This window comes from Colobus angolensis, unplaced genomic scaffold (assembly GCF_000951035.1).
Source record: "Colobus angolensis palliatus isolate OR3802 unplaced genomic scaffold, Cang.pa_1.0 Scaffold308, whole genome shotgun sequence".
NCBI lineage: Eukaryota > Metazoa > Chordata > Mammalia > Primates > Cercopithecidae > Colobus > Colobus angolensis.
In genome coordinates, this window is record NW_012116355.1 from 1,494,247 (window position 1) to 1,506,139 (window position 11,893).

At 40.4% G+C, this 11,893-nt stretch overlaps 1 protein-coding gene across 1 annotated transcript in view; it reads left to right on the forward strand.

The window, feature by feature from the left end:
* The window catches only part of KIF24 (kinesin family member 24), a 78,089-nt gene that overhangs the window by 37,476 nt on the left and 28,720 nt on the right, over positions 1-11,893 (forward strand). The window contains exons 5-6 of the mRNA XM_011950559.1: positions 3,418-3,633; positions 7,087-7,174. Of these exons, the coding sequence (XP_011805949.1) occupies positions 3,418-3,633; positions 7,087-7,174 (304 nt within the window). The remainder of the gene's footprint in view (positions 1-3,417; positions 3,634-7,086; positions 7,175-11,893) is intronic.

Sequence of the window (11,893 nt, forward strand, 5' to 3'; positions counted from 1 at the left end):
TTTTTTTTTTTGGTTTTTTTTTTTTTGAGATAGAGTCTCACGCTCAGGCTGGAGTGCAGTGGTACGATCTCAGCTCACTGCAACTTCCTCCTCCCGTGCTCAAGCGGTTCTCGTGCCTCAGCCACCCTAGAAGCTGAGATTGTAGGCATGTGCCACCACACCTGGCTAATTTTTGTATTTTTAATAGAGATGGGGTCTTGCCGTGTTGACCAGGCTGATCTCGAACTCCTGGCCTCAAGTGATTCACCTGCCTTAGCCTCCCAAAGTGCTGGGATTGCAGGTGTGATCCACCGTGCCTGGCCCTTTTCATGTCCTTACTGACCATTTGGATATCTTCATTTGCCCATTTTTTTGTGTGTTTTGTTGTTTTGTAAAAGCTATTTAATGTTTTAAATTTTATTAGCAGGCTAAAAATGTGAAATATCTCTTAGGTTTAATTTCTTAGTAAGGGCACCAAATCTAGGGAATGCTTTTTGAGGAGTAAGTTTCTAAAATAAGTTAGAATTTGAATGTTAAGACTTTAGTAATAACAAGAGTTGCAATTTAAGTGTATCCATTCTTTAAAGTATAATAAGGTTTTTCACTCCTGTATTGTTGCTTTTTGAAAAAGCTCATCCCTAAACTGTTCGGAAAGTAAGTAGATGTTATTCTTTCCTCTTACTCTGCTGGATCTTCTTTAATGTGTTCAAATTTTTCTCCTGTAATTCATTTCCTAACTCCGCCTCTGCCAGTGTATTTATAGTACCCACACTGCTGGGAGCCAGGGTTCAAAAGGCAAAGAGTAGCTGGTCTCTGCTCCAAGCAACTTTCATCTAATTAACTCTTATGTCTTGATTCTCACATTTGCATGGTTTCCTTGCTTTTGTCATTTTACTCTTTCTTTGTTTTCTACCTCGCTTCAAATCCTTTTTTGTGTACTCATCTCTCTGCCCACCTGCAGCCTCCCCTATCCCTGTCCATGCTGTAAATCAAAGAAAATAACCTAGGCAAGTCTCAATCATTGTAGATTTATTTGCCAAAGTTAAGAACGTGTGCCCAGGAGACAGGTCTATACCTTTCTCCAAAGACGATTTTGAGGGCTTCATTTTTTAAAGGGTAAGATCTGAGAGCAAATAAAAGGGGAAGAAATAATAAAAGGAAAAGGAAAAAAAATTACAGGGGAAAGGGTGGATATTGGAGGAAGAGAAATATGTTTTAAATGTTTCAGTAGATAAAAAGACAAAACAGTTACATCCTTTCAAGTCTTTGATCAATCTTTCACTGAATACTCAATTTTCATATTAGGGATTGGAGAAAATAGTCCTTCATGCTTCCACCTGTCTCAGTGAACTGCATTTTACATAAGATAATATAGACAACAATAGGGCAGAGGAAGCAATCAAATATGCATTTATTTCAGGTGAGCAGAGGTATGACTTTGAGCTCTGTCCTATGTCCTCCACCTGTGAAAATAAGCTGTCAATTGACATTGCCAGGGTGAAATTAAACACAGCTGTTTTAGGGTAAAGGTCATGAGCCCTCAAAGAATTTCCTAGTGGGCAAAATGTGAGGGAGATAGGTAGCTTTTTATCTTTGTAGCGATCTTATTTAGGAACCAAATGGGAGGCAGGTTTGCGGGACCCAGTTCCCAGCTTGACTTTTCTGTTTGGCTTAGTGAGTTCGGGGTCCTAAGATTTATTTTCCTGTCACAATGCATAGACTTTTTTCTTGCTGCAAGCAGCTATTTTTATCAGTAATCCATGAGATTCATGTTTAAGAGTCTGCAACAGCTCTAAGATTATGTTCATTCTCTACTTAGCACTACGTAGGTGAATCCCACAATACTCAGATAATCTTGGTCTCTAACTCCTCGTAAAACATGCTGTGATTGACAGGCTGGTCTCCCAACTCCATTCTCCACCTCTTATTCTGCAATTCTTCACACTCATAAAGGGTGTGTACGCACACATGTACCCACATACAAGAGCAGTGATTCTCACTTAGGATCATAGGGCATCAAGACTGGAAGGGATCTTAGAAACCAATCTACTAATACTTAGAAACTAATCTACTGATAAAAGTGAAAACTGAGGCCGGGCGTGGTGGCTCAAGCCTGTAATCCCAGCACTTTGGGAGGCCGAGACGGGCGGATCACGAGGTCAGCAGATCGAGACCATCCTGGCTAACACGGTGAAACCCCGTCTCTACTAAAAAATACAAAAAAACTAGCCGGGCGAGGTGGCGGGAGCCTGTAGTCCCAGCTACTCGGGAGGCTGAGGCAGGAGAATGGCATAAACCCGGGAGGCGGAGCTTGCAGTGAGCCGAAATCCGGCCACTGCACTCCAGCCTGGGTGACAGAGCGAGACTCCGTCTCAAAAAAAAAAAAAAAACAAAAAAACAAAAGTGAAAACTGAAGCACAGAGGAAAGTGAGGGGACTTGCCTAAGGTCATATGGTTAATGGTACGGCAGAAACCAGAGCCCAGGCTTTTTTTTTTCCCCTCAAGATTTGGTGTGCCTGCTGCCATCTTTACTACTGTGGCCTCTGCTCACGCTATTCTTATTCCACAGTGGAAGCTGCTTTTCAGCTTCTGCCTTCAAGGCCCAGTCCAATTGTTACTCTTGTGAGTCCTTCCTCAAATACTTTGCTTACGTCGATTTCGCCTTTATCTAAACTTACTTAATTATGAGTAGTCACTACCATCCTGCTTATCACATAATCTCCTATTATTTCTCATATTTAATTCTCTATTCTTTCACTAAATTTAACTTTCCAGATTAAGAATAGATTATCTCTAGGATCCTCTAAAGCACCTAGCATGGGGTAGGAACTCAGTAAATGCTTATTGGCTAAGTGTTTTCTTTAAAGCTCTTGTTTCTTTATCTTCTAGAGTTGTTTCTCTTACCGGTTCTGTAAGAAAATTACTATAAGAAAGCTCAGGCTGGGCATGGTGGCTCACATCTGTAATCCCAGCACTTTGAGTGGCTGAGGTGGGCGGATCATTTGAGGTGAGGAGTTCGAGACCAGCTTGGCCAACATGGTAAAACCCCATCTCTAGTAAAAATACAAAAATTAGCCCGGTGTGGTGGCGTGCACCTGTAGTTCCAGCTACTCAGGAGGCTGAGGCAGGAGAATCACTTGAATCCAGGAGACAGAGGTTGCAGTGAGCCGAGATCACACCACTGCACTCCACCCTGGGTGACAGTGAGACTCCATTTCAAAAAAAAAAAAAGGAAGATTTGTGTACTGGTTTGAGAATTTTTTTTCCTCTTCCTGTGTTTTTATAATGTAAAGTCCTCTTCTCCTTAAAGGTTTATGTGTTTATAGCTGAATTTTCTCTAGGATTCTATGTTTGCATTTGACCTTTGTAATTAAAAACCTATGGGTAACTAATACTTCTCTTAATATGCATAAGTAATGCAAATTATCCTTTCCCCAGAGGCAATGCCACTTGCTTTGCTTATGGACAGACAGGTGCTGGAAAGACCTACACCATGATAGGAACTCATGAGAACCCAGGATTGTATGCTCTAGCTGCCAAAGATATCTTCAGGCAACTACAAGTGTCCCAGCCAAGAAAGCACCTCTTTGTGTGGATCAGCTTCTATGAAATTTACTGCGGACAGCTTTATGACCTGCTAAATAGAAGAAAAAGGTACTGAATATGAGTGGGAAGAGATAAATCTGTTAATCACTGTTTTAAGCCAGAGTCCTAGAGAATCACTGAATCATGGGCTTTAATGAGATGCTTTGGTACATTAGTGCCCTTTTGTGAAATGAGCCTCCTGCATCAGATACATATTTTCTAGCTGTCAATTCAGCTATAGGAAAATATAAATTAGCTTTTCATTAATATGTTTAAAGCGTTCAATATTCTAATGTCCATCAAAAGACTTTCCTTTTTATTTTGGTCTATGAAGAAGGCCATAATTTCAGGAAGTTAGGAAATCAACATGTACTTAAACCCCTTCCTGTTCTTTTGACCTATTATTATACTGGAAAAACTATAAATAATGTTTTCCACTTTCTCTTGTTTTTCCTCTAAATAATCTTAGGGTAAACACAATGATAGTTTTCTGAAATCAGTAAGAAAAGAAAATCTTCTCATTAGAGTTTTAACCCTTATTAGGCTTGAACTATTGCCCTCGAAACATAATATAGTAATTTAGAAATATATTTAGTAACTCTACTTTTTAAACACCTCTTATATTTTTCTGGCTTGAAGTTTTGTTTAGATTGAAACAGATGACTTAAACAGTAGGAGACAAAACAAGTAGTGGAGGAAATGGGAGAATAGGGAGGTTAGAGGGAGTGGGGGAGGTGGAAGGATTAAAGGTTGTCATAACAGAATTAACCAGATTTGAGACATTGGAGGAGTGAATTGAGGCTGAGCCTGCTGGAAGGCTAGGGAAACCTAATCAGCTTGAGAACTAGCCCCGCAACAAAGGTATCTAAGCCTCTATGGAGCTGTCCAAAAGGATGCACAAGTTTTGTGTGCTCCAAGCAAGCAGTGGAATGGGGAGTAGGGGAGCAGTTCCAGTTCGATAGGGAGACCATGATAGGGCAGGCCCCCATTGTAGAGGGTCACTAGGGTACTGAGTAGCATAACTGGAGAAGCTGGCAAGTGGGCTTAGGCAGCATCTCTCCTATAGACTATTCCAGTGAAAAGGGGACCTTCAGATATGCCACTTGAGATTGTATAGGTGTTCAGAGTTCAGTCCTGACAAAACAACTGCGAAATAAAAGAGGGTGCTACTCTGGGGATGCTTGAGGAAGAGTTGCCTTTTTTTTTTTACTTTCTTGGTGTTGACGTCTCGAATTAGCTTAATCATAGCTTCTCCATCAAGCTCCAGTGCCCTCATTAGGAGCCCTTTCCAGTCAGAATGCCCACTTCCTTAAAGAACAGTTGCCATAGAATAAAAGCCATTGTGCTGTGTGTGTGTGCGTGTGTGTGTGTGTGTGTGTGTGTGTGTTGTTTGGGTGAAGGGAGGTTAGGATATCCAGCTCTTTTTGAATGCATTTCTTTAATGAATTGCCCAGATTATTTTATTGCCCTGTATATTTGCATTCTTCAGTTGTAGCAGGGGGTAGGCATATATTAACTCCTAGGTTTGATGCTTCTCTGAGGCTCACTAGGGAAGACCCATGCTTACTCTACAAGTGTCATGGCCTGTGGGGTTCATATATATACATCCATTTAATTGGCTAATATAATCTATTTCCTACCTTTCTGGGGCTTCTGAAATGTTCTGGTCCATTGATGGCACCCTTTCCTGTTTATACTGTTATGCTTTATCCTATTGATTTTTTTTTTCTTTCTTTTTCTGAGGTAAGGTATTGCTCTGTTGCCCAGGCTGGAGTACAGTGGCACCACCACAGCTCACTGCAGCCTCATCCTCCTGGGCTGAAGTGATCCTCCCATCTCAGCCTCCCAGATAACTGGGACTACAGGTACATGCTACCATGCCCTGCTAATTTTTATTTTTTGTAGACACAGGGTCTCCCTATGTTACTTACCCAGGCTGTTCCCAAACTCCTGGGCTCAAACAATCCTCCTCTCTAGGCCTCCCAAAGTGTTGGGATTATAGGTTTCAGCCACTGTACCTGACCAATTTTTTAATAAGATTTATTTTCTATAATAGTGGGGCTTTGACAAGGGTAGACAAAAGTACGTGTGTTCAGTCTGCCTCCTAAACTGGAAAACAAAGCTTGAGGATCTTAAAATTAATTCCTAGAAGTAGAGGATAAATTGTTTTTATACCCTTGCATAAAAACTGAAGTACGTTTTAGGCTGTCCCTGAGGAATCTTTCTGGAATGGGCTCAGAGATTAAGGCCTGGGAAATATGTTCAGGAATGACATCTGGGCTCTAAAAGTTAGATCTTCCTTTTTTTTTTTTTTTAAACAGAGATGGGCTCTTGCTACATTATGCAGGCTGTAACGTAGTGACTATTCACAGGCGCAATCATAGCGTACTACAGCCTCAAACTCCTGAGCTCAGGCAATCCTCCTGCCTCAGCCTCCTGAATAGCTGGGACTGCAGACATGCACCACTGCACCCAATAGTTAGATTCTTTTACTCCAGAAGGCTGACTGTTTTAATAGATTTGTTTTCAGAGAGATCATGGGCATTGGTGAGGCTGTTTCCCTCCAATCCTTCTTTAGAGATCTGGAAAATTGGGATGAAGCATAGACTGAGAAAAAAATTATTTTTGAGAAAAACATTCTTGTATTTTAAATTATGAAGTGGAAATCCGTTCTTAACCCTAATCAGTATCTTGTTAAGGGGGAAAATAATTTTAGAGTCTTTGATAGATTCAACACATGCCTCTCAGTAGATCTGGTTTAATGATGATGGTAGACCATAACCATTTATTACCTTAAACACAGACCTAAGGCATTCAGATGCAGCCCAGCTCTTCCTTGTTCCTTTATAAGGTGTATCAGGACTCTTTACATTGCAAATAAAAGAAAACCCCATGTATACTAGCTTAAGCATTTAGGGAAGTCATTGGCTCAAATAACTGGAAAGCTTAGAGGACAGTCAAGCTTCAGCATTGGTTTACTCCAGCAGCTCAGGGATGCAATAAAGACCCAGTTTATTTTCATCTCGTCATTCTGTCTTCTGTGTTATTAGTTTCATCCTGAAACCAACTCTCTTTGTAGATACAAAATGGCTTTCACTGCTCCCAGGGCCACAGGGCCATATGCTTTCACATCCAGGGACAAAGGGAGAGCATCACTTTACCAGGCATCTAACAACTAGAGACCAGGACTTTATTTTGATTGGACCAGCAGAGATCCCATATCCACCTCTGAACAAATCACAGTGTAGCCAGGCGTACATCTTCCACGGATTAGCATAGTTTAGATTATGTGCTCATTCTTTTAATTGTAGCCAGAGGTGTTGATTTATTTTACAACAATCAACAACCACCCCTGAATCGGGCTGAGGTCAGGAAGGTGGGGTTGGGAGGAGGATAAACATCCATCCCACTCAAACAGAAAACTGCTACTTAATAGCGGAATAGTGGAATGGTTTCTGGGGGTGCAAGAACAAAGTCTGTTTTAGTAGCACCATCATACCAACCACATTCTTGCATCTGCAGGCTCTTCGCAAGAGAAGATAGCAAGCACATGGTGCAGATAGTGGGACTGCAAGAGCTTCAGGTGGACAGTGTGGAGCTCCTCTTAGAGGTAATTAATTCTTCCTTCTTTATTACCCCACCACAACAGTGTAAGTACGGGGACAAATTCATTTTGCTACTAAGCAAGTACAGTGGACTTATATTTAGGCGAAAGGCAATGACAAGCACACCACTTCACATCTGTAAAATGTGAATCCTTTTCTGAAAGGATAGTTTGTTTCTCTATAGGGTTGATGTCACAATGCCATGGTTAGTGGGAGGTAGGGCATGTGGGAGAACCTAATTCACTGGAAGGATACTACTGGGCCAGTTTTTTTCTTTCTTTTTTTTTTTTTTTGAGATGGAGTCACACTCTGTCACCTAACCTGGAGTGCAATGGCACAATCTCGGCTCACTGCAACCTCTGCCTCGTGGGTTCAAGCAATTCTCCTGCCTCAGCCTCCCGAGAAGCTGAGATTACAGGCACCCACCACCACACCTGGCTAATTTTTGTATTTTTAGTAGAGACAGGGTTTCAACATGTTGGCCAGGCTGGTCTCGAACTCCTGACCTCAGGTGATCCACCTGCCTCGACCTCCCAAAGTGCTGGGATTACAGCCGTGAACCACCACTCCCAGCCTTATTGGGCCAGTTTCAAATGCTGCTCGTGTGTTTCTCTATGGCAGTGGGCTCTGGGAAAAGCTGCTGGAGACAAATATTTGTACTTTAAATTATTTTTACTTTTTTTTTTTTTTTTTTTTTAGCAACAGGGTCTTGCTCTGTTGCCCAGGCTGGAGTGTAGAGGTGTGATCATAGCTCACTGCAGCCTCCCACTTCAGCCTCCCAAGTAGCTGAGACTGCAGGCACATGCCACCAGACCTGGCTAATTTTTTGTAGAGATGGTGTCTTGCTATGTCACCCAGGGTGGTCTCGAACTCCTGACCTCAAGTAGTCCTCTCACCTTGGCCTCTTAAAGTGCTAGGATTACAGGCGTAAGCCACTGCACCTGGCCCTTATTTTGAATAAGATTTTTAATAAGTAATGCTATCACGTGAGTTCAAAATTCAGAAGTGAAAATACCCACTTCCATTTCCTTTTCCAGAGCAACAAATTTTATTAGTTTTTTGTGTGTCCTTCCAAAGGAATTTTTCAATCTGCTTCTTTTATTAAGTTACTCTTTTATTGTAATAAAAGTCATACTTATCATTAAATTTAAACATTACAGAAATATGTAATACTTATTAAGTTTAAACATTACAGAAATATGTAAGAAGATAGTAAAGGCACCTCTGACTTACTATACATACCCCACTTCCCCTGTTCCCCACTGAGCTATCCACTGTCCACAGTAAAATATTTAATTTTTTTTCCTGTTCTGGGCATTTATTAATGTAAGTACAAATAGATTTCTGGCGAACCTTCCTTTAATGCAGTGTTCCTCAACCTTGGCTTTACATTAGATTGTTTGGAGCCTTTTTTTCCTTACTTAAAAAATGATTTAACCTCTTTTATTGTGAAAAATAGCACTATATGGAAAAATGCATAAAACCTAAGTATGTCCAGTATAAAGAAACAAGCACCCTTGTAATCAGCTACTCAGATCAAGAAATAGAACATTGTAGCACCCTACAAACCCCCTGTGTGACTTTCCAATAACATCCCCCATTATCCTGACTTTTGTGCTAATCACTTTCTTGTTACTTGTAATAGTTTTACCACCTAGGTATTTATCCCCAAGCCATCTAACTTAGTTTTCATCTGTTTTTGAACTTTGCATGAGTAGAACTGCACTGTGTATTTTTTGGTGTTTTGTTTCTTTTGCTAAATGTTATGCTTTTCAGTACCATTTAAGTTTTTGCATTTGGTTCTAGTTTTCTTCATTTTTATTCGCTATAGAGTGTTTTATCATAGGAATATACCACAATTTATTTATCCATTCTCTTGTTAATAAATAACTGGGGTTGTTTCTATTTTAGTGTTATTTGGAACATTGCAGCTGTGAGTGTGCTTATACCTGTGAGTGTGCTTATACATGTATTTCTGTACAGAGCACATGGGTTCTCTAGGATATATACCTAGTTGTGAAATGATTAGGTGAGATGATATGCTTTTTTTTTTTTTTTTTTTTTCTGGAGACAGGGTCTTGATCTGTCCAGCCCAGGCTGGAGTCCAGTGGCGTGAACACATGGCTCACTGCAGCCTTGACCTCCTGGGCTCAAGCAATCCTCCTACCTCAGCTTTCCAAGTAGCTGGGACCACAAGCATATGCCACCACACTTGGCTAATTTTTTTATTCTTTGTAGAGACAGGGTCCTGTCATGTTGCCCAGGCTGGTCTCAAGCTCCTGGGCTCAAGCAATCCTCTCACCTCAGCCTCCCAAAGTGTTGGGATGACAGGCACAGTGGCTCATATTTTCAGCTACATTAAATGCTGCCAACTGTTTCCCAGAGTGGTGTGTATTCCTACAAGCAGTATACAAGCAATCCCATTGCTCTTCATCTTGCAAACACTTTCAATTGATAGATATTTTGAATTTTTGCCAGTCTGTACGTGTTTAATTATATTTTATTGTGGTTTTAATTTGCATTTCACTGATTAAGAATAAAATTGAATATTTTCTCATATTTTTAACTTGTAATTTGGAGTTCCTCTTTTGGGAATGCCAGTTTGGGTCTTTTCCTCATCTTGAGTTATCTGTCTTTTCCTTCCGATTTGTATATTCTGGATATGAGTCTTGTTGGTTATTTGTATGATAAGCATGTTGTCTCATTCTGTGACTTGTTTTCCCAGTTTCATCATAATGTCTTTTAATGCTTGCTTGTGTCCTCCTCAGGTCAATTAAATCAGAATCCTTCAGGAGTGGGGCCCGGGTGTGGGTATTATTATTATTTTAAATTAAAATGTAGTTCATATACCATAACATTCACCTTTTTAAAAGTGTATGATCCACTGGGTTTCTTAATATAATTTTCTTATTGAAATATAATTCAGATACCATAATATTCATTCTTTTTTTATTTTTTATTTTTGAGACAGGGTCTCACTCCTATTACCCAGGCTGGAGTGCAGTGGTGCGATTTCGGCTCACTGCAGCCTCAACCTCCCTGAGCTCAGGTGATCCTTCCTACCTCAGTCTCCTGAGTAGCTGGGACTACAAATGTGTGCCACCACACACGGTTAATTTTTTTGGTATTTTTAGTAGAAATGGGGTTTCGCCATGTTGTACAGGCTGGTCTCAATCTGCTGGACACAAGCAATCCTCTCACCTCGACCTCCCAAAGTGCTAGGATTACAGGCATGAGCCACCGCGTCTGGCCATAGTATTCTTTTTTTTTTTTTTTTAGACCAGTGGATCAGAATAGAAAATGTAGTATCTTTTCTCAGCAGTTTAACATGTTCTATTCAAGGACAACCTATTAAATGAATTTTTGGAACAGGGAGATGGAGTAGGAGCATGCTGTGTCCACTCCATGCATTGACTTGGTATTGCAAGACTTCCAGGAATGGTGCATCTTCCCTGAGGGATATTTTTTTAAGTATACAATTCAGTGATTTTTTAAAAGTATATTTGTGAAGTTATGCAACCATTGCCACTATCTAATTCCAGAAAACTTTTTTATCACCCCCAAAATGAAACTCCATTAGCAGTTACTCCCTATTTCTCCTGCCCCCAGTGCCTGGCAACCACTAATTTCTATCTCTGTGGATTTGCCAATTCTGTCCATATCATATACACAGAATTACACAATATGCAACCTTTTGTCTCTGGCTCCTTTCACTTAGTTTATTTTCAGAGTTCATTCATGTTACAGCATGTATCAGGACTTCATTCCTTTTAGTGGCTGAATAATATTACATTGTTTGGATACCTCATTTTATTTATCCATTTGTCAGTTGATAGACATTTGGGTTATTTCCACTTTTTGGTCATTATGAATAATGTTTCTGTGAACATTCATGTACAAAGGTTTTTGTGTGGATACATGTGTTCCATTTTCTTGGGTGTATACCTAGGAGTGAAATTGCTGGGCCATGTATTTTTAGGAAATGCCACACTGTTTTCCAAAGTGACTTTGCCATTTTACACTCCCACCAGCAGTATAAGGATGGGTATTACTTTAAAAACTCCCCAGGTGATTCTAACATGCAGCCATTGCAGTCATTCTTCTAGTACATCCAACAAGCCTTGGCTAGAGTAAAAGGGAAAGGACTAGAAGGATAGACCGGGCACTTGACAAGACTTAGCTTAGTATAGCTTCATGGTACACTCCTCCAGGGAGAAGTGTCTGAGTCTTCAAGCTTAAGGGACCAGGGAAAGCAGTCAGGTTTAGCATTGTAGAAGTGCCTCCAACGAATGCCAAAGTTCAAGCCTCTCTAGCTGATTCTACTCTTGTTCTTTCCTGCCTTCCTTTTCACTGTGTTCTAATAATAATTGCAAATGTTTAGTGAGCACTGTCCACCAAATGACTTGTTAGAGGTTTTTGCAAATATTACCCCATTTGATCATCACAAAATCAAGGTAAATATTGTAAACTTCTCTAAGAGATGAAAATACTGAGGTTAAAATCAAGTGATAACCCAGAATCACATAGCTAACAACTGGCAGAGCAAGATTTCAGCTTGGATTGATCTCACTCTGAAGCCCTTTTCACTATATTATACTACCTATAATGTATAATTAGAAATAAGTTTTTATTAAGAAATTAAGAGGCCGGGCGCGGTGGCTAAAGCCTGTAATCCCGGCACTTTGGGAGGCCGAGACGGGCGGATCACGAGGTCAGGAGATCGA